This window comes from Podarcis gaigeae (genome assembly GCF_964106915.1).
Source record: "Podarcis gaigeae genome assembly, chromosome: 12".
NCBI classification, from domain to species: domain Eukaryota; kingdom Metazoa; phylum Chordata; class Lepidosauria; order Squamata; family Lacertidae; genus Podarcis; species Podarcis gaigeae.
Window position 1 is genome coordinate 42,272,716 of NC_139688.1, and position 21,874 is coordinate 42,294,589.

Sequence of the window (21,874 nt, forward strand, 5' to 3'; positions counted from 1 at the left end):
TTTCAGGGACACAATACCTTTATTTTTTCCAACCAAGCTCCAAAATATTTAGTTCTAGTATATCTATATATATAAAATTTCATCTGGGGAGATTTAAGGAGGACTTAACAGTCATCAAAATTAGCTCTTTTGTCTACAAAGTTTCAATTCCGAAAGCCTAATAAATTCAAGCAAAAATTATATCAGGAGCTAGTAATCATTCTGCAGTTCCATAATCTTACTTCAATATTAGGAATGCAATAAATTGTCTATTATAAAATTATGAGCAAACAGATGACATAAAACAACATGAGGTATTTTTAACAAATTCCAAAATCCAAAGTTGAAAGAAGCTAAAATCTTCATTCAGTTGTAATTAAAAAAAAACCAACCACCTTTCAGTATAGATTGAACATAAGAAAATATTAATTTTCAATTATATGCAACCTAAGAGTATGCATGTTTACTCAGAGGTAACTCCTACTTTGTTCAATGGAGTTTACTTTCAAGTAAATGTGCACAGAATTGCAGACTTAATTTCTCTTGCCTTTTAAATGCAAAGTGATGCATCTTTTCCCTTTGATATGTAACTATTTGGTGCTAGTTTTCAAGGATTTATTTTTTACATTAACAAAATTTGTTTCTTCTCAACAGTCATAAGAAAGATACAATGTATTAGACAAGATGTCTTCACGTAGTTCATATATTTTATATTTTGTGCCAGAAGTCCTTGCTTGATACAGATGTCTTCTGTAAATATCTATCTAGATACTCAAAGATCACTGAATTTTAAAATGATCTCAAAACAATCCTCAGCCTCATTTAAACTTTGCCTAAACAGCTGTGTGTGTTGCCATGCAATATCACCATCCCCTCCACTTAGTTCAGCTTCCAAGATAACATTTGTTACGTTGGAAATACCGGGATAAGAATGAAGACTTTTATCTACAAAGAAGGGAAAGACAAAAAAGTTTTTGTTAAAAAAGCAATATGCATTAAATACCAATAAAAAAACATTAATTTTAGAAGGATAGTGTTAAAGAAACACTGCAAATTAGTTTTTGTTTAGTGACAATTGTATGGACCACTGTCAAAATTAATTTATTATTCATAGGTTTTTTTATGCTTTATCTGCTTCAGGAAAAATCCTAGATATACTAAAATCAAATAGGGATTTGTGATGCCTGTTCCAATGTATAGCTTATTGATTGTTAGTATTTAAACTGACTTAGGACTTCTCTTCTTTGGGTCCCTGTCCCCAGGTCACGGTCATATGTAATGTACATCTGATTTGCATGGTAAACATCTGGAAATTGGTGTCTCTGTTGTTGTTTTAATCATGCCAAAAATTATTCCAGATTGGTGGAGATGAGTTAGATGGGCCTACACTGTCTCCAGGACAGAAAGCAATTCAGAAAATGCAAAACAAGCACATTTAAAGGAATACGGTCATGGGCAATCATGCAAAGGATTTAAGGGGCGGGGGGTGAAGAGAAATATGAAACCAAACAATGCCTATACATCCTTGGAGGGAAGAGAGCAGAAGCAGAGAGCAGAAGAGGGTCAAAAAGGGTTCTGAAGGGGAAATCTCATTTGTTCATTCAGTTGCTGCAGTTCCAACTAGGGCTGTTTTAACATTGTGATTTATCAGCAGCTAAATATTGTGATGTACTGATACATCATGATCTCTGAAATTGCCCAGTCCCACTCATGCCCACTCCTCCCTCTACAAGGCTCAGCCACCATGAGGGGTGATCTCTGGGAAGGCGGTGCTTTAAAATCGCTGGGAAGGATCAGCCTGCCTAGCCACTGCCAGGCGCGATAATACTAGGCGAAAAATACCCACCAGCCATGGATTCAGAGCAATCAGTGCATGTCTTCTGGTCCTCACCCAGCCACATCATCATCCCTGCCACTTCCACCACCATCAGGCCCCTTCCTTGCCTCTTTCTCATTGAATACCACACACACACAAACCTCAATAACACCACCCCCTGCCCCTGCAAGGACCCAGAGAAATTTTCAGGCGAGAAGAAAAATATTTTCCCCCCCCCCCAACAAATGCTGGAGAAGGATGCTGCAGGAGCAAGTCAGGAATCTGAGCCTATGGGACTCCACCAGGTTTCATAGACATGCTTCATTGGAGAGTGACGAGGCGAAAGAGTGTTGGGTGTGGTGTTTGTGTCGTGCAGGCAGCTGCTAGAAGGATTGATTGCCTCTGCTGTTATTATTTCATTGTTATTTTGCAATATGCCCTTCTCTCCCCACTCCCACTGAAAGGAAGTAGTTTTGGGAGGCAGCAGACCTAGCGATTTGAGCTGGGCAAGATAAGAGGAGCTGTTCCCAGACTATTGCTTAAGTCAGCTGGTCATAACACAAGAAAGTATATTTCTAAGTGGCCTGGGCACTTTGTGGGCCCCCCCCCCACTCTCTTTCTCCCTCTCGCTCCTTCCCTCCCTAGGTTGCTATCGTATCTCTTCCTGGGTTCCTCCTTCAGCCTCCTTTGTAGTTTTCACTTGCAAAGAAAACAAACCCTGAACAGATGTTTCTCTGAGCGTGGGATCCTGGCATTGCATGCTCCTTCCCAGTTGTCGCCCCTTGCAGTGGCTGGGCTGTGGAGGATGGGGATGGGCAGGAGAAGTGACCAGGAGGAAGGGAGGAAGAAGGAAGGATGCAGCCCGTTTGCGAAGGAAGCAAGGCAGGCTTCCTTGGCTATACATTACAGGCTCAAAGATGTTATTGCAATGTGCTCTTCACACCGGTTTCAAACCGTTTATTGATATATCGCACAGCATTGGTTCCAACCACAGCTTTCAATGATGCTTTGCCAATGGCAGGAGACCAAAAGTTCTCCTGCCTCAGAATAATCCAATGTTTGCAGCCAAATTGAAGATTCACGTCTAATAAAGACCCAAAACAAGCAACCCTATGGGCCAAAACCACAGGAGAGATGAACAAGGCAGTCTATAATGGGTGCCTTATCTAAGTCCCGTTTGCAGTTAACGAGATGAAATCAGCTTAATAGCTTCTATGGAACGGGTAGCAAATTATATTGTTTGTCAGGTCTGTCATCTATATAAGCAAGGAAGGGGAACCTCTGGCCAGTGGATGTGGATCTCAGGTTTTCCGTTGGGCCCATGAGGCCTTTTTCTTGGCTTCTGAGCTAGCTGCAATGAAGGGTTGTCTCTTCTTCACAACCAGAACAGAAGTACAGCAAAATGGCTGGCAGGGACCCAGTCTAGATTGGGAACCCAGGAGATGGAAAAGGGGCTTTAAATGGTTTGGCCCTTGCTGTGGGGTCCAGATCCTGATTGTGCTCCTGCACCTGTAACTTGCAAACTAAAAGCAAATACTATGCAAATGAGAGAAGTGTGTGTGGAGATGGATCTGCTGTGATACGGCCATGAGCACATTGAGGGAATGCAGCCCTTGATGGATGGGTGGAGCAAGAGAGGTTCACCGCCCCAATATGTAACAAAGAGCAGTTCAGAATTGTATACGTTCATTTTTTCAATCCACAAAATCTAGTAAAAACAGTAGCATCCTATAGATGCTTGATTGAACTTGGCTCCCACTGCATTCAATGGTGCTCACTCCCAAGTAAGTGGCTTTAGGATTAAAGCTTTGGGATGCAATATTACCCCCACCTGCCTTAAGAGTAAGGCCCACTGAGAACAGCAGGGTTTACTTCTGAGGAAAGATGGGCAGGATTGTACTGTAAGAAACACCTGAAGTTCAATTTCAGCCAGTTACTTTACTGGTGACCTTGGGCCAGCTATTATCATTCAGTCTCACGTCTGTAAAATGGAACCGATGGCTTACTTTGCATGGTTGTAATGAATTAGCATTATTAACAGTATAAGATAATACATAGTTAAAAGAATAGACGTAAATTAATCTTAATTGCTCTTGCTTTGCTTGCAAGTGCACTTTCAAAAAATGAGGAATTTCACACTTGCCTCCATTTACATCAACTACCGTGTTGCCAGATCGCAGCATCCACCTTACTTTTCCACTCTGAAATGTCTGGCTGCTTGTTTTGACTGAAATGCTGTCAATTTTTAGCCCAACTGAGCCACATTCAAACTTCCAGCAGATGTAACCAGATAATGATCCTTCTTTTCGAGCTAAATAAACCTATTTAGAAACAAAATGCACACATGAAACACTAAAAAAAACCTGTATTTGTTAAAGCTACAATCTTGTAAAGCAAAACCTAAGGAGTCTAAGTATGCACCTGGTGACAATTCTATCTATGTTAATTCAACGTACATCCCGCTGAACTCAATGAGAGTTACTCCATAGCTAGCAAGTGTGTTTAGGCAAAATGGGACTTATTCTGGAGCAAACATACATTATTGGACTGAATTTGTAACAGCAAGTATGAATAGCTCAATTCATTACTGAAACATACATAATAATACTTTGCAGAATTCTCATACATTATTTTGATTTTATTGTAGAATTGATTTGCTGTTTATGCCCAATGCTAAAAATGTTTTCTTCTTCATATTGTAATCTGCCAGTCTCCTTTCCTTGGGTATGTGAGCTTATATGTTCCAACTGTTATTTAGATTCTTTAGAAATGAAAATGAGCTTGGCAGGACCTTCATTAATGCAAGGTGACTGACATACTTTGGTGCTTTGCAGATGGGAAAGTAACACTTTGGATTAGGAAATTCTACCTACTCATGTGCAATGAAGAAAAAAGATATACTGTAAAGACCCTTTTGTGAAGCTGAAAAATTAATTTTCTGGAAAGGCAGGATTTCTTTTTTTACAGGCAGCTCTTGTATCAGTCCACCTTTGAATGGGAAATGTCAGACTTAATGTTTAATATCTGAACAGATATTTGTTATCTTCAGCCAACTCTACCATCCTGCTTTGAAAGACACACTGCTTTTTATTCCCAGCTACTCTGGTCATCTGGCAATCTTAACTGAAGCTGGACATTAATATTTACCAACTCAAGCTGAACACACAAAAATCCACAGAAGCAAAAAACCAAACAAAAAGCCTTGCAGCTTCAAGATGATTACACTTAGAACGAATAAGTTTTATAAAATAACTTTCCTTGGTACAATACTCACCATTTTCCAGTCCGATTCAACCTTTCTCCACATAGAGTCCATCCTCCATACTCCTTTTTCCCATCCACTAATCTTTTCATTATTATTGGATATCCGTGTGTAACAATCTTCTACTATATTGTATTTAAGGTGGAGAAGCTTAGAGGCCTTCTCTTTTCCAGTTGGAATAAAAATTCTTTCTTTGCTCTATTATGACCAAAGGTACAAATTAGGTTCTCATTAGATATTTATTAGTCCCCTAATTACTTATAATAAATATCTGCCACAAGACACATGCACACACATATATATGCAAGTATATTCTAGGGGTGACTTCAGAGACACAGTGGTACCTCGTGTTACGGACGGGATCCTTTCCAGAGGCCCGTCAATAATGTGAAAAGCCCACAACTCGAAGTGCCATGTTTGTGCAGGTGTGCAGCGTGATTTGGTGTTTCTGCACATGTGCGAGTGACAAAACCCGGAAGTAATCCATTCCGGTACTTCCGGGTTGCCGTGGGACACAAGACGAAAATATGCAACCTGAAGCGGATGTAACATGAGGTATGACTGTATCTCTGAAGACTGATCACCTGAGTCCACCCATTATCATATTTCCTGTTATTCAGTGTACTTTCCCCTTAACCTCATCCTGATCAATCTAACAGGGAGGGCCAAAATAACGAGGAAAATGATGCCAGGGTCAAAGAAACAACTACACGAGAAATGACTTGTTGCCAGGCAAATTCCCGGCACAATTTGAGTTCTTGCCCAGGGAAAAATAAGAAGGTTATGGAAGCAATCTTCTTGCCTGATTTACCATCTTCAGAAACCAACAAGGCAGTTTGGCTTAGTAATGGAGCCAACCTAGTTTATCTTCTCCCGGAACTGTCACATGTTAGCAGCTGTTCTTGTGGGCCACCTCAGTGAGGGAGAAGAGGAAGCAATGACTTCTCCATTGTTTCAGCTGGGCATTGGGCTCCTTTCCAGAACTGTCCCCTCCATACATGAGATCATTATGTAACAACATGACAAAATTGATACCACCATTTTCTATTACATCCCTCTCTCCTCCCCATTCCTTTCTTTCGCTTGAATCGTATACCTTAGATGGTACACCACTGTTTTAAACTGCAAGAGGGTTTGGTCAGTAAAACTATACAAAGTGTATGTAGTGAAAATAAATGAACAGACCCAAAACCCTCTGAGTAGTACAGTGGAACCTTGGTTCTAGAACTTAATCCATTCCAGGAGTCCGTTCGACTCCTGAAATGGTTCAAAAATCAAGGCGCGGCTTCCGATTGGCTGCAGGAGCTTCCTGCACTCAAGCGGAAGCCACATCAGACATTCGGCTTCCAAAAAACGTTCGAAAACAGGAACATTTCCTTCCGGGTTTTTGGTGTTCGGGAGCCAAAACGTTCGAATACCAAGGCGTTCAAGAACCAAAGTATGACTGTAACTGTATCACTTCTATATCCTATGCAGCAGTCAACACTAGATGTTAAATAGGAGGAGGTAGAATGCAACATTAGCAGGGTAAATTGTCTTGTCTAGGATAGTTTTGCTATGCCTAAATTGTGAAAGGGGGGCTCTAGAGATACCAGGGGGCATACGAAGGAATCAGAGACATACATATACCTTGGTATCTAATCTTCAGAAAGTCAATGACATTAAGGTGGAAGAGAAACATGCCAAGGGCCATTGGGAGGCTGTGCCTCTGCCTCTCAGAAATGGCATGATGGCAAGGAGGAGATGGACCTGCCCCCATCCATCAGCCAGGATGGACAGACAAGTTGCCCTGGGACTGCAGAGTTGAAGGGCAGACTGCTCAGGCCCCATCCCTCAGGCAAGTGACTAACAGCTGTGGGCTCTATGCGTTTGGGCTATATGAGTGCAATTACTATCTATTGTAAGTTGCCTTGGGGACAATTCAATCAAAAAGCGGGATAGAGCTCTTGTAGAAGGTCCAGCTCCAAGGGCCTTCTGGCGGTTCCCTCACTGTGAGAAGTGAGGTTACAGGGAACCAGGCAGAGGGCCTTCTCAGCAGTGGCACCTGCCCTGTGAATCGCCCTCCCATCAGATGTCAAGGAAATAAACAACTATCTGACTTTTAGAAGACATCTGAAGGCAGCCCTGTTTAGGGAAGTTTTTAATGTTTGATGTTTTATCGTGTTTCTAATATTCTGTTGGGAGCTACCCAGAGTGGCTGGGAAACCCAGCCAGATGGATGGGGTAAAAATAATAAAGTAGTAGTAGTAGTAGTAGTAGTAGTAGTAGTAGTAGTAGGACAATACCCTGCTATACAATGATAAAATGCCATCATTAATCCTTCAGTCAATGGATTAAAACCAAAAACCTAGCACTTTTGCTTTGATGTCCACAAAACAAATCTATTTTGATTGCCCGGAGCAGATGTAATTGGGACAGCTGACAACAAATTTTGGAGTGAATTATTACTTTTATCCTAACAAGTTACCTGCTTTACTTTTGATTGCTTCCATCTATATATAGATCAGTGGGTGTTTGGGTTCTTCTTGTTCTCAATAATGGCTAAAACAAATATTACTATCACAACATTGAAATCAATAGGACAAGTAACTCATGACTAATTACAGCATGATTAAATTTCTCTGGACTGGGGCCCTAAAGTCAATAAGCTGCAACTGGACCATAAACTAAGAATTCTAAAATGATCAGCAATTGATGAATCAAATACCTCCAAGGCAATTTCACCTCTGGCGACTCTCCAAGCCACTGATCCCGATACCCTTCCGCCAAGTTCTCCCGGCTTAGGGGTTTTAGGAGAAATGAACTCAACAAGCTCCACAATTATTCTTTCTAAGAGCTCCCTTCTCCTTCCTTCCGTCAAAGACTGCTGTCTCTGTGATTTCAGAAAGCAATGATAAAAAAATAAAATTAATTTCAACTGTATTACCACTCTCCCTGGTGTAACAATTTTTAAAAAATGCAAATAATTTATTTCAATACAATCTCTCTGAATGTCAGAAACCACTGCAGATGGACCAGATAACCATGGTACATGTAAAATTGTATTATTGCATTGTTTGAACATAAAGGCAACAGGAAAGTAGGTTGAAACCTTTTCCACACTGCTTTGGACCAGTATCAAATCTTTATAATTTACTTGGAAATTAACTTTTGGATTTACAGGGTTTGTATATCTTATTCAAACTCACTGCGTTTTGCTGAGCTCTAATATTTTATTACATACGAGAGAAAATTCAAGGAAGGATAATGCCTGGATCAATTATTTTGTTCCACATAATTTACTGCCCTGGTAGCATTGGTCTTGATACGGTGATTAACCTAATGCATAAGTGGAAAGGTGATAGATTCCCAAATGAAGGACACTTTTTCCCTGCAGAACCTCACACATTAAACTGAAAGGCCTAATTCAGTCACAATTCATGTAAGCCTCGAACAATTCTACTCATATATGGCAGAGATAGCCCCTTCAATGTACAATTCAGAAAGAGTTGAAAGCAATAGTATAGAACAGTGTTTCCCAAACCTGGGTCTCCAGCTGTTTTTGGACTACAACACCCATCATCCCTAGCTATCAAGACCAGTGGTCAGGGATAATGGGAATTGTAGTCCAAAAGCAGCAGAAGAACTAAGCTTGGGAAACACTGGTATAGAAACAACAAAATATTTGGAAGGTGTGTTTTCTTTTGCTGTTGTTGCTGATAATCCTACAAAACAAAACATCCATTTCTTTTATGGGCAGAGTCAGGGTCTGCAACCTCCCTGTGGAACGCCCACCCATCAGAAGTCAAGGAGATAAAGAACTAGACAACTTTTAGAAGACATCTGAAAGCAGCTCTGTATCCGGAAGTTTTTAATGTTTGATGTTTCATTATGTTTTATATGTGTCGGAAGCTGCCCAGAGTGGCAACCCAACTAGATGGCTGGGATATAAATAATAAAATTATTATTATTATTATTATTATTATTATTATTATTATTATTACAACCTAAGACAGCTGCCAGGACGCAGGGCCCCAACACGTTGCACCTACGTTGACTCTTGCCCGATGTTGGTTGCTCCCATTCACCTCTGCCCTTTGGAAGGTTTCCTGAGCAGCATCAGGAAGTTTGGAAATGCCGTTTTCAAATTGTTGCATTTTCCCAGAGTGACACTACATTGTGGGGCACTGTGAGAATGTTAAAATACCAAGTGATTCATAGGCACCTGCCACAGATTGCAGTGGTGAGGCAGGCACAGCTAGTAAGGTAAGGTAAAGGACCCCTGGGCAGTTAAGTCCAGTCAAAGGCGACTATGGGGTTGCGGCACTCATCTCACTTTCAGGCCGAGGGAGCCGGCGTTTGTCCACAGACAGCTTTCCGGGTCATGTGGCCACCATGACTAAACCACTTCTGGTGCAACGGGACACCATGATGGAAACCAGAGTGCGCGGAAATGCTGTTTACCTTCCCACCACAGCGGTACCTATTTATCTACTTGCACTGGCATGCTTTTGAACTGCTAGGTTGGCAGGAGCAGGGACAGAGCAATGGGAGCTCACCCCGTCGCGGGGATTCGAACCGCCAACCTTCTGCTCAGCAAGCCCAAGAGGCTCAGTGGTTTAGACCACAGCACCACCTGCGTCCCAACTGGCTAGTAAGCCACCTGAAACCACCTTACAACTGGCACGGGCCTTGGAAAGAGAACTGTAAAATGAGACTCAACGTGGCAGTTTTGAACCAAGCACTTTTAGTGTAATAATAATAAAAACTGTAACTGTTTTACAACAGCAATGGACTTTTTTTTTTTGGTAGAAAATGTGCCACTAGCCAAAACCAAAATTTCAGAGAGCATTATTCCAGCATGCTCAACTGTATATATGCAGTTGCTTCAAATGGATGTGCTTAGGGTGGCAGAAGAAAGGCTGGAAGATTGCAGGCCTGACTAGTTGCAGGTGCTTTTCTGCCAACAACTCTTGCTGCCTGCTTCCCTGGTGTCACAAACATTGCTGGGCAATATATGTTTTTCAACATCATTATGCATCAGCAGCTAGATACTACAATATGCTGATATATCACAACGTCCGACTCTAGAATGTATCTCGGCTGCTTCTTCCTCTCCACCTTAGGGGGGAAGAAGCAGCAGCCAAGACAGATCGCCCAGCCCTACCAAGCCCTGATCCCGCTCCAGCTCACGCGAGCCAGAGGGGCAGGGGACACCCTCAAAGGTGCAAGCATGCAGGTAGATGGAGCCCGAGAAGGGGTCTGCTTGCAACCTTCTCAGGCTCTGCCTGTCTGCACCTTTGCTGCCTGCAGGCCATTTGAACTGGCACAATGCACTGCCAGCTGAACACCATAACAGTTTCAGACAATTTATCAATGTATCACCCAGTTCTAGTTACAAGTTGATACTCGTATGGCAAAGGTCCAACACCATGATTTTATTGTCTTGTAACAGAGCCTAGGACTTGCCGATCAGAAGGTCGGCGGTTCGAATCCCCGTGACGGGGTGAGCTCCCGTTGCCCCAGTCCCTGCTCCTGCCAACCTAGCAGTTCGAAAGCACGTCAAAGTGCAAGTAGATAAATAGGTACCGCTCTGGCGGGAAGGTAAACGGCATTTCCGTGCGCTGCTCTGGTTCGCCAGAAGCGGCTTAGTCATGCTGGCCACATGACCCGGAAGCTGCACGCCGGCTCCATTGGCCAATAAAGCGAGATGAGTGCCGCAACCCCAGGGTCGGTCACGACTGGACCTAATGGTCAGGGGTCCCTTTACCTTTACCAGTCATTCCAACCACATAAAAAGTCATTTTCCCCCAAAATCGATAATAAAAAAACAGAAACAAAATTTCACAACCCGTTGCCCTCTATTAACAACTTTGAACTGCAACATGGTAGACATTCCAGACATTGTAGATTTGTCTTGGTCTGGTGCATGTAACATGTTTCGTTCTGTAGTTGTGCGATTTGTGTTTATATTGTATTGCGATGGCCGTTGGCTATAAACAACAAAAATCTATTGATTGACTGAGTCCCCAATTCAAGGGCAGCTTACGTTGCAAGACTTGTGCAAATTTAACCAGCCTGCTAAGATAAAGCGACCTACCACTTTATTAAGGTTATTGATGGTTTCTCGTAGGACTGCTTCTTTGACCTGGGTCCTCCGTGGGAGCAGGTCTTCATGTTTACAAGAGTAGCGCCAGGTGACATCAACAACCTGAAAAGCATGTGTTGAAAAAGAAGAGGGGGGTAAATTACAAAGTATTACATACAGGATTTGATTTTTTTATTATATGCATGTCCCATCTCCCCTCTCCCTGCTCCAAAGATGTCAAGATGGAGGCGTACAGGTCTCTCTGCATCTGCATATTATAAAAAAACCTGCGAAGTAGCTTCCTGAGAGCTGGTGAGGGCCGCAAGCGAGCTTCATGGCTGGATGGAGATTTCAACCCTAGTCTTCCAGGGCTTAGTTTGACCTTCCAGGTACGGACACGGGTGGCGCTGTGGTCTAAACTACTGAGCCTCTTGGGCTTGCTGATTGGAAGGTCGACAAGTTTGAATCCCCACGATGGGGTGAGCTGCTGTTGCTCTTCCCCAGCTCCTGCCAACCTAGCAGTTCGAAAGCATGCCATTGCAAGTAGGTAAATAGGTACCACTGTGGTGGGCAGGTAAACAGCGTTTTCGTGTGCTCTGGTTTCCGTCACAGTGTCCAGTTGCACCAGAAGCGGTTTAGTCCTGCTGGCCACATGACCCGGAAAGCTGCCTGTGGACAAACGCTGGCTCCCTCGGCCTGAAAGCGAGATGAGCGGCGCAACCCCATAGTCGCCTTTGACTGGACTTAGCTGTCCAGGGGTCCCTTTACCTTTTAGTCTGACCTTCCAACCAGCGCACCACACTGGCTATGAAGTAGCTGAAAGTTTCACACACTGCAATATCAGAACTACTCCAGGAAAGAGCTCCTCTTTCCTTTGTCAAGGAATGATCAAACTGCTTTAAAAATGCTTAAAGGGAAAACTTTCCCTTGCGAGCATTGCCTTAATTTCAAACCCACACCGCCTACCCTACCTCGTCTTTAGAGAATGCAATAATGTAGGAGAGCTTTTTCCCCCAGCCCATCTCATAGAGGAGGGGTTTGTCGCAGACGTTTTCACAAGGGTCACAGTGAAGCCATCTCTGCTGGGATGAGGAATAAACTTCGGTCCACACATGATCTGCAGGAGAGGAAAGCCAGAGGAAAGTAACCAACATTGTAAAGGCACCTCTCCCATCTCAGGAAACTATAAGAAGAGTTTGGATTTGATATCTGGCTTTATCACTACCCTAAGGGGTCTCAAAGCGGCTAACATTCTCCTTTCCCTTTCTCCCATACAACAAACACTCTGTGAGGTGAGTGAGGCTGAGAGACCTCAGAGAAGTGTGACTGGCCCAAGGTCACCCTGAGGAGCGGGGAAGTGAACCCGGTTCACCAGATTACAAGTCTATCGCTCTTAACCACTACACCACACTGGCTCACTACACAGAGAGAAAGAGTTGTAACGATACCTGTTGCGTCCCAAATATATCTTGCTTCAAAACCCACAGCTCTGCAGAAGAGGGTGAAGCAGTTGGACCATTCTCCGCAACGGCCACGCCTAGTTTCCAGAAGTTTCTCGGGATTGTTGTACCTGTGCACATTTTTTATTTTAAAAAAACGGGGGGTTGCTGTCATTGCCACGAATACCTAAAATCATTATCATAAGCTACCAACATTTTGAAATGCTACATTACTAAAATACGCCAGTTAAATAATTCCCTCCCAAGAACTCCTTCACACAGTGGTCATGGGTCTTGAATTTGCCCCCCCCCCCTATCATTTTTGCATCAAAAATGTAAACCATCATTTTAATTTGTGGAACTACCTAGAGTGCAGTTCGAAAGCACCTCCGGGTGCAAGTAGATAAATAGGGACCGCTTACCAGCGGGAAGGTAAACGGCGTTTCCGTGTGCGGCTCTGGCTCGCCAGAGCAGCGATGTCACGCTGGCCACGTGACCCGGAAGTGTCTCCGGACAGCGCTGGCCCCTGGCCTCTTAAGTGAGATGGGCGCACAACCCCAGAGTCTGTCAAGACTGGCCCGTACGGGCAGGGGTACCTTTACCTTTACCTTTTACCTAGAGTGCAGTGATGTTGAAGCAATATACAAATGTAATAAATAAAGAGGTAATATATAGGCTTCTTCCATGATCTAGCCCCTGCTTTAAATTCCCCAATCCATACCTGCTATCAAACTGAGTACTGTATTTTTCTGTGTATAACACCCCCCCACCCCGTGTATAAGACACCTCCTATTTTGGGGGACTCAAAATTAAGAAAATTGGGGGAGATTGCCCCCGTGTATAAGACTACCCCCCCTTTTAAACATTAGGTAAAGGTAAAGGTACCCCTGCCCATACGGGCCAGTCTTGCCAGACTCTAGGGTTGTGGGCTCATCTCACTCTATAGGCCGGGAGCCAGCGCTGTCCGCAGACACTTCTGCGTCATGTGGCCAGTGTGACAAGCTGCATCTGGCGAGCCAGCGCAGCACACGGAACGCCGTTTACCTTCCCGCTGGTAAGCGGTCCCTATTTATCTACTTGCACCCGGGGGTGCTTTCAAACTGCTAGGTTGGCAGGCGCTGGGACCGAATGACGGGAGCGCACCCCGCCGCGGGGATTCGAACCGCCGACCATGCGATCAGCAAGTGCTAGGCGCTGAGGTTTTACCCACAGCGCCACCCGCGTCCCTTTTAAACATTATATTTTAGTAAAAAAACCTAGTCTTATACATGGAAAAGTACGGTAACTGCTGAACAAGGACATCCCATCTTACAACCTCTGCTGAAAGCACAGCCAGCAGAATTAACTTTGGTATGTTGATATTTTGCATTTATTCAGACTACAGGGGGTTTAATCCCAACTGCCGCCCGCAAATTTCTGAAACATGGGATATCTGAATGGCGACAGTGCTTCTGAACCTATCTTGTAAATGGGTGGTTGAACCTCTGGTCAGCCCTCTGTTTCTGATCTACAGCTCCCATCATTCCTGGACATTAGCCAGGCTTGCTGGGGATCATGGGAGTTGTAGTACAGCAACATCTAGAAGGGCCAAAGGTTCTACAACTACCATCACTCATGATCATCGTTTAAGCTGGCTGGGCTTGAAGGGAGTTGTGTGACAAATCCATTCTTCTATGCTACCTGTCAGCAAAACAGAAAGCAGGACTAAGAGTATCTTCATGGTACTTCTTCAAAGGTCACTATTATTCTCATGTGCTATATAAGGGAATTGTCAATAAATAAGTGGAAAAGTGGCTTCCAAAAACATGCAGTGGAACCTTGGTTCTCGAACTTAATCCGTTCTGGGAGGCCGTTCGACTCCCGAAACCGTGTGAAAAACTGAGGCGCGGCTTCTTATTGGCTGCAGGAGCTTTCTATACTCAATCGGAAGCTGCGTCAGACATTCGGCTTCTGAAAAACGTTCGAAAACCGGAACACTTACTCCCAGGTTTTTGGCATTCGAGAGTCAAAGCGTCCCGAGTACCAAGGCGTTCCGGAACCAAGGTACGACTGTACTGAGCGTACAGTTTCAAACACAGATCAAATTGTTAACCCACCTATGTCCTATACAAACCTTGGAAACCGGTTGCTGAATTGGCAAGGGTTACAGAAGTGATTTTCAACCCTACTCGCGTCCCATCTCAGATCGTCTTCGCTAGGCGACAAATTTTCTTTAGATTCTGTCTGGCCCCCACACTTGCTGCACGGAAGGTTATTTACCCACTGGAAAAAATCACATTTAAACCAGTTCAGGAGCTCCAGCAACAGTATGTCTTGTTCGTTCAATGCATGTCCTGTAAAAATTTAAATAAAAGCAATTACAACGGAGCGTGTGAATATCTAATGCACAGAATCACAGAATTGTAGAATTGGGAGGGAACCTGTGGATCATCTAGTCCAACCCCCTGCAATGCTGGAACATGTCGTTGTCCCATACGGGGATCAAACCTGCAGCCGTGGCATTATCAGCACCACGCACCAACCAATTGAGCTATCCAGGCTTGCTATAATAGTGCAATCCCAGGAATGTTCACTAAGAAGCAAATCACTGGTGTTTACTCCCAGGAAAGCATGCACAGGACTGCCAGCTAAGCAGACCAGAAATCGGGAGCAATTTCCCAATGAGGACAGGGAAATAATCACGGCAAATCATTTGAGAGCAAATCTGGTATAGAACTTGGAAGTACAGGTGAAACTCGAAAAATTAGAATATCGTGGAAAAGTTCCTTTATTTCAGTAAAAGGTGAAACTAATATATGAGATAGACTCATGACATCCAAAGCGAGATATGTCAAGCCTTTATTTGTTGTAATTGTGATGACCACGATATTCTAATTTTTCGAGCTTCACCTGTATTACTGGTTTTCTAAAGACACAAACTAGGTACCTGAAGTGGGAGATGCACCTGGGGAGAGAAAGGGCTGTAGCTCAATAGCAGAGCCCATGTTCTGATATGCCAAGATAAACCTGACTTAGCACAGCAGCAAAAAGAACCGGGGAAGAGTGAAGGGTTTATTTAGAAGCTGTGCTAAGCCAACATTTGGCTAGGCATAATGACAAAAAGGGCCAATGACAAAAAGGGAGCTGCTTAAAGAGGATCAAGTCAACGGTGATGGAATCAATATCAAATCAACTCTTTGTTTTTGGTGTACACAGATGCTAAACAGAAATTCTTAGCTGCATATGAATTTGAGGGATTGCGGCAGTATTTATTTTAGATGTAAAATACAGTGGTACCTCGGGTTACAAACACTTCGGGTTACAGACTCCGCTAACCCGGAAGTAGTACCTCGGGTTACAAACTTTACCTCAGGATGAGAACAGAAATCGTGTGGTGGCAGCAGGAGGCCCCATTAGCTAAAGTGGTACCTCATGTTAAGAACGGTTTCAGGTTAAGAACGGACCTCCGGAAAGAATTACGTACGTAATCAGAGGTACCACTGTAATATTCTTAAAGAAAAACCTCATCAGTGCCCCATACTTAGCAGCTGCTAATTCTGAAATGCTTCCCCTTCTGTCTATTTTGTACATTGATAGAAATATGCCTACTTGTACACAAATGCTCTAGTTAATATTGTCACGTTTCCAAATCATATCTAACTTATTACCTCTGTCCATTTTCCTTGCTTGGATCAGCTTTTCATGAGCATTTCTGCTCAGTTCTTGGATTGGAATGCAAGCCAAGGCTTTCTTTTGTAAACTAGGGTTCTCATATACCATTACATGCAGAAAGTTTGATTGAAGTGTCTTCAAGAAGATTGATTCAAATGTCTGAAATAGGGGGTGGAAATGTCTCGTTTCAGTTGCCTTAAACAGATTTTCTAACAAGTTCTGGTCATTTGTTCTTCTAAATGGTCTAAAGAGGAATATTCATGTGGGAATGAGGAGCACAATCTACTGAGAACTGGAATCTAGAGAAGCACCAAAAGGCAGAACCCCAAACACCATTCTTGACATTCAGGGGTCCCCTGAATAGGATGTGCTGTGTTTTGGGGGGGGGGGTCTGAGGGAGAGAGCTGATAGCCAAAAGCAGTAAAGCAGTTTTTGCCCAATTTTTAGCAATCCACATTCCTACTACCCCACAGCCCATCCCATTCAGGAGTTCCAACACTTGGGAGAGGCTTATTGAGCACTCTGGGAAGCAGGGTGGGGGCAGGAAAGACCTGCCACCCCTTTCCTCTGGCTTCTCTGGCTTCTACAAAAGCATAACTTTTTTTAAAAAATGGAGACAAATCAGGTAATTGCTTCCTTTAGTCCTGAAATGGGCCTTCTGTTAAGGCAGGAGAAATGCCAAGTGGTTCTGCTGGGTCTCCTTGATCACGGTCTATATGTGTATGAAGAAGACTGGTGTGGATAATGAGAGGTTAAAATCAGGAATGGGGAAAGCTTCCATCTGCTGTTGGACTCCCAATTCTCACCAGTCCCAGTCAGGATGGTCCATGGTCATGGAAGAGAGGAACTGCAGACCAACACTGGGTGGGCCTCAGGTTCCCCATCCCTGGATTAAAGGTTGAATGTGCACAAAAGCCGACCCACGCACAGGCAGTGACAAATATTACTGCTCGAAGTGTGGTTCTAATATAGTCCAAGCAGCAGGCCCAGATAATTATAATATAATGTACCGTATTTTTTGCACCATAACACTCACTTTTTTCCTCCTAAAAAGTAAGGGGAAATGTCTGTGCGTGTTATGGAGGGAATGCCTATGGGTGGCATGCCTACGGATTTTCCTCCTCTAAAAACTATGTGCGTGTTATGGTTGAGTGCGTGTTATAGAGCGAAAAATACGGTAATAATAATTTATTATTTATACCCTGCCCATCTGGCTGGGCTTCCCCAGCCACTCTGGGCGGCTTCCAACCAAATATTAAAATACAGTAATGCATCAAACATTAAAAGCTTCCCTAAACAGGGCTGCCTTCAGATGTCTTCTAAAAGTTTGGTAGTTGTTGTTCTCTTTGACATCTGGTGGGAGGGTGTTCCACAGGGTGGGTGCCACTACCGAGAAGGCCCTCTGCCTGGTTCCCTGTAACATAGCTTCTCGCAGTGAGGGAACCGCCAGAAGGCCCTCTGCGCTGGACCTCAGTGTCTGGGTAGAACGATGGGGGTGGAGACGCTCCTTCAGGTATACAGGACCGAGGACATTTAGGGCTTTAAAGGTCAGCCCCAACACTTTGAATTGTGCTCGGAAACACACTGGGAGCCAATGTAGGTTTTTCAAGTCTTTCTGAGCCAAGTGAAACACAGGGACATTTACTGGATTACCGGAACTGTCCATCACGGTCAAATATAAGGCAAACAAGACACAGCCTTATTGATGTCTGTCCCTTTGGAAAGCAAAACTTGATGCCAGCCAGGGCACTGATTAAGAGCCTCTGAGAGTACTCAAGAGTGGGTAATCATCAGAGACCGTGCCTGGCCCCTCAATATCTGGAAGTGAATCACCCCATAGTATGAGTCGGGGCCTCTTTCAGTTGGAAGAGAAAGCAAAACAAAGCATTTGTAACTCCAAACCAGGTATGCTTTGGTTTCAGCGACAGACTTTCTGAATCTGGACTTTACAACACATGGGAAGAATCACAAAATGCCTCATGTTCTCAGGCCTGAGTGTGACTTTATTTTGTTACATATTAAATCAAAACTTGTTGTATTTCTCTCTCTCTTTTCCCTCCTGGTGAAACTTCATAGAACTCAGCGACCCTTGTCTTAGTTTTCTTCCATGTGAGGTTGGAAAGCTGGAGACTCCCCATTTATCTAGAGTACATATGGGTAACTTTTGGCCCAACAGATGCTGTTCTCATGAGCCCCAGCGAGTATGGCCAATGGCCAGGAATGATGGGAATTGTAGTTCTGTGACATCCAGAGTGCCAAAGGTTCCTCACATCTGATCGAAAGATAAGTAGCATCTGCGTATGTACACTCAGCAATACGCACCAAGGTACAATCGCGCAACAAAATGATCTGTGCATGCAGGATTCATGCTTTCTCCTACAAGGAAGTGATTTCAGTGTGTGTCTACATCAGGAATGAAGAACCTCTGGGCTACAGGCCAAATTAAGGGGTCACAAGTTGGCTCACAAGGTGGTTTCCCCCCAATCTCAACATCTGATGCAATATATAACTATTGGCATTTCACAGAGAGGCGAAAACTGTTCCCAAGAAGAGGAGGAGGAGTTTGGATTTGATATCCCGCTTTATCACTACCCGAAGGAGTCTCAAAGCGGCTCACATTCTCCTTTCCCTTCCTCCCCCACAATAAACACTCTGTGAGGTGAGTGAGGCTGAGAGACTTCAGAGAAGTGTGACTGGCTCAAGGTCCCCCAGCAGCTGCATGTGGAGGAGCGGAGACGCGAACCTGGCTCCCCAGATTACGAGACTACCGCTCCTAGCCACTACACCACACTGGTTCCCAAGAGTTGCTACATGAATTAAAGAACTCGGCTCGAGGGTGAAACTTAAATTTACACATACTTTTTCCTTGTTCAACGTAACAGAGTTTGGAAGTGGTTACCATGACAGCAGGCTGAGCCGTTGGGTCCTGATTGGAATCAAAAGTTCTCGATGGCCGGTGTGCAACAGGCTGCATGTCTGTTACTCTTCGAGAGGATCCGGACATTTTGGTTGTATTTGATCCATTCAATCAATCGGCTATTTCTCTCCTCAGCAACTAGGTCTCGGATTTTGCACAGCTACTCAATCGATGTGTCGTCCTTAGGAAAAACGAGACAGGTTTCCCCCCTGAAATGGTAGTTATAAAAGTCAAGTCTTCTGTATTGAGATGCAAAAAATCAAACAAAACAAAACAAAAACCAGCACTAGCACGTCCACTTGGCTTTGCACCTGGACTGAATTATTTACAGCACAATCCTAGGCATATCTACTCATACAAGTTCCACGGACTTTAGTGGGGATTACTCCTAGGGTGAAGGATATGGGATTGCAGTCCTTAGTGCTTTCTCATCCCTGAAGAAACAACCCACGGCCCTGTTTGAGTTAGTGACCATATGATTCAGATACACAGTGGACCCTCTGGTTATGTACTGCTCTGGATACGTAACTTTCAAGTTATGAACGTGGCAAACCCAGAAGTGTATTCTTCTGGGTTTCGCCGTGCGCACATGCACAGAAGCACTCTATTGTGCCGTGTGTGCGCACAGAAGCGGCGCCTCTGGTTACGGATTTTTAGGGGTGCGCACGGACCCCGGAATGAATTAAATCCGTAACTGTACGGTACACTGTAATATCTTGCTCTGGCCCTGCTCACACACTGTTCATACATCAGGGTAAAGTTTGAAGGGGGAAAGAGTGCCAAAAGTGTAACTATCATGATAATATTAATAATAATACCACCTCACCCATCTGGCTGGGTTGCAGCCACTCAGGGCAGCTTCCAACACATACAAAAACATAACAAAACATCAAATGTCTTCTAAAAGTTGCTAACAGTAGTTCTCTGTTTCCTTGACATCTGATGGGAGGGCATTCCACAGGGCCGGCGCCGCTGTTGAAAAGGCCCTCTGCCTGGTTCCCTGTAATTGCATTTCTCACAGTAAGGGACCCGCCAGAAGGATCCAAAACATTTGGAGGGCACCAGGTTGGGAAAGGCAGTTTTATATGAAATGTCCCATCTGAAGGTACTCACCTCTTCAAACCCCATTTCAAAAGGACATTCAACAGCTCCTCTGACAGGCAACAATCTAGTGAAAAAGGCTTGGTTTTCAATCCGAATAGACAGATATTTTTCCTCATTTGGGTGTCTGATAGATTTAAAAGAAAAATGTAAGGATTGCTTTCAAGTTACTTACAAAACAGTGTTTTAATCCGATTAAGCAACCTGGAACACTGCTCTCGCATTTCAGCTATGGCTTCCTGCAGCACATTGGTCTTATCCCAAAAGGACTTTTTGGTGTCTACAGTGGTGTTGGGCAGATTCACAATTCACATGTGCTACCGTCAATTGTTTATGTAGCAAATTAAGTTTCAAAAGAATGGTTATGTAAGCTTTCGGAATATTTAGAATTAGCCAAATTGACAGATATAATAAGATAAAAACCAAAAAGTGAAGTGAAAAGGGAATGGTCTGACTTAGAATCATAGAATTGTAGAGTTGGAAGGGACCCTGATGATCTAGTCCAGGCATAGGCAAACTCAGCCCCCTGGATGTTTTGGGACTACAACTCCCATCATCCCTAGCTAACAGAACCAGTGGTCAGGGGTGATGGGAACTGTAGTCTCAAAACATCTGGAGTTTGCCTATGCCTGATCTAGTCCAACCCCCTGCAATGCAGCTATCCCATATGGGGATCAAACCTGCAACCATGGCGTTATCAGCACCATGCTCTAACCAACTGAGCTGTCCTAGGGGTGTCATCTACAGTGGTACCACAGTTTAAGAACAGTCCGGTTTAAGAACGATTTGGTTTACAAACTCCACACGAATGGAAACAGTTTCTTGGTTTGAGAACTTTACCTCAGTCTAAGAATGGAAGCCGAACAGTGGAAGGGCACTGACGGCGGGAGGCCTCATTAGGGAAAGTGCACCTCAGTTTAAGAACGGTTTCAGTTTAAGAACAAACTTCCAGAATGGATTAAGTTCGTAAACCGAGATACCACTGTACCCAGAATTTCCTGAACATACCCGGAATACGGCAGCCGGGAGCAACGTCTGGGCAGAAATTGTCAAAATGTCTGGGAAAATCTGGACCTATGGCAACCCATGTCGGCAGTGTCGTTTTTGCCGATTTGCCTCAAAAGCAGCTCAACAACTTTGGCAAAAAAGAGAGAGCAGCTCAACAACTTTTGTGTCCAGGCTGGTACAAGGTTTCTATGTTCCTATGGTTAGAACATGAACCAATGTCACTTCGAGTCTCAGGCTGAAACTCAGGTGTGATACACACCTGTTTGTATTCATGCTATCATTATCATAATCACCACCATTATTATCATCACCGCCACCACTGTTTTTAAATCAGCTTCAGGAAGCTGCAATCTTGAGTGGAGGACTAGTACTGCTGCTAAAACTCTCTTCTCTGGCTGTTGTCAAAATTCTCTCTTCCCCCAGCTGCTCCCCCCCCCCCCAGCACAAGAAAAGACCGAAAAAGACCTTTTGGGGGATAGAAAAGACCGAAAAAGACCTTCTTGGGATGGAAATTTAAGAAACGAATGACAAATGTATATTTTCCCCAGGGGAGGAAGTCAATAAAGAAAGATCTTAAGCGAGGAAACAGCTGGAGGAAAAAACACTGAGTGGCACACCTCAGTTCCCCGTTATA

At 43.9% G+C, this 21,874-nt stretch overlaps 1 protein-coding gene across 1 annotated transcript in view; it reads right to left on the reverse strand.

The window, feature by feature from the left end:
* The window catches only part of NGLY1 (N-glycanase 1), a 26,563-nt gene continuing 4,689 nt past the window's right edge, over window positions 1-21,874 (reverse strand). The window contains exons 2-11 of the mRNA XM_083705943.1: window positions 19,114-19,340; window positions 16,211-16,373; window positions 14,677-14,896; window positions 12,573-12,694; window positions 12,096-12,241; window positions 11,137-11,247; window positions 7,765-7,929; window positions 5,070-5,255; window positions 3,939-4,116; window positions 1-924 (exon numbers count right to left, since the gene is read on the reverse strand). Coding sequence (XP_083562069.1) covers window positions 752-924; window positions 3,939-4,116; window positions 5,070-5,255; window positions 7,765-7,929; window positions 11,137-11,247; window positions 12,096-12,241; window positions 12,573-12,694; window positions 14,677-14,896; window positions 16,211-16,373; window positions 19,114-19,218 — 1,569 coding nt within the window. The 5' untranslated portion in view covers window positions 19,219-19,340 and the 3' untranslated portion in view covers window positions 1-751. The remainder of the gene's footprint in view (window positions 925-3,938; window positions 4,117-5,069; window positions 5,256-7,764; window positions 7,930-11,136; window positions 11,248-12,095; window positions 12,242-12,572; window positions 12,695-14,676; window positions 14,897-16,210; window positions 16,374-19,113; window positions 19,341-21,874) is intronic.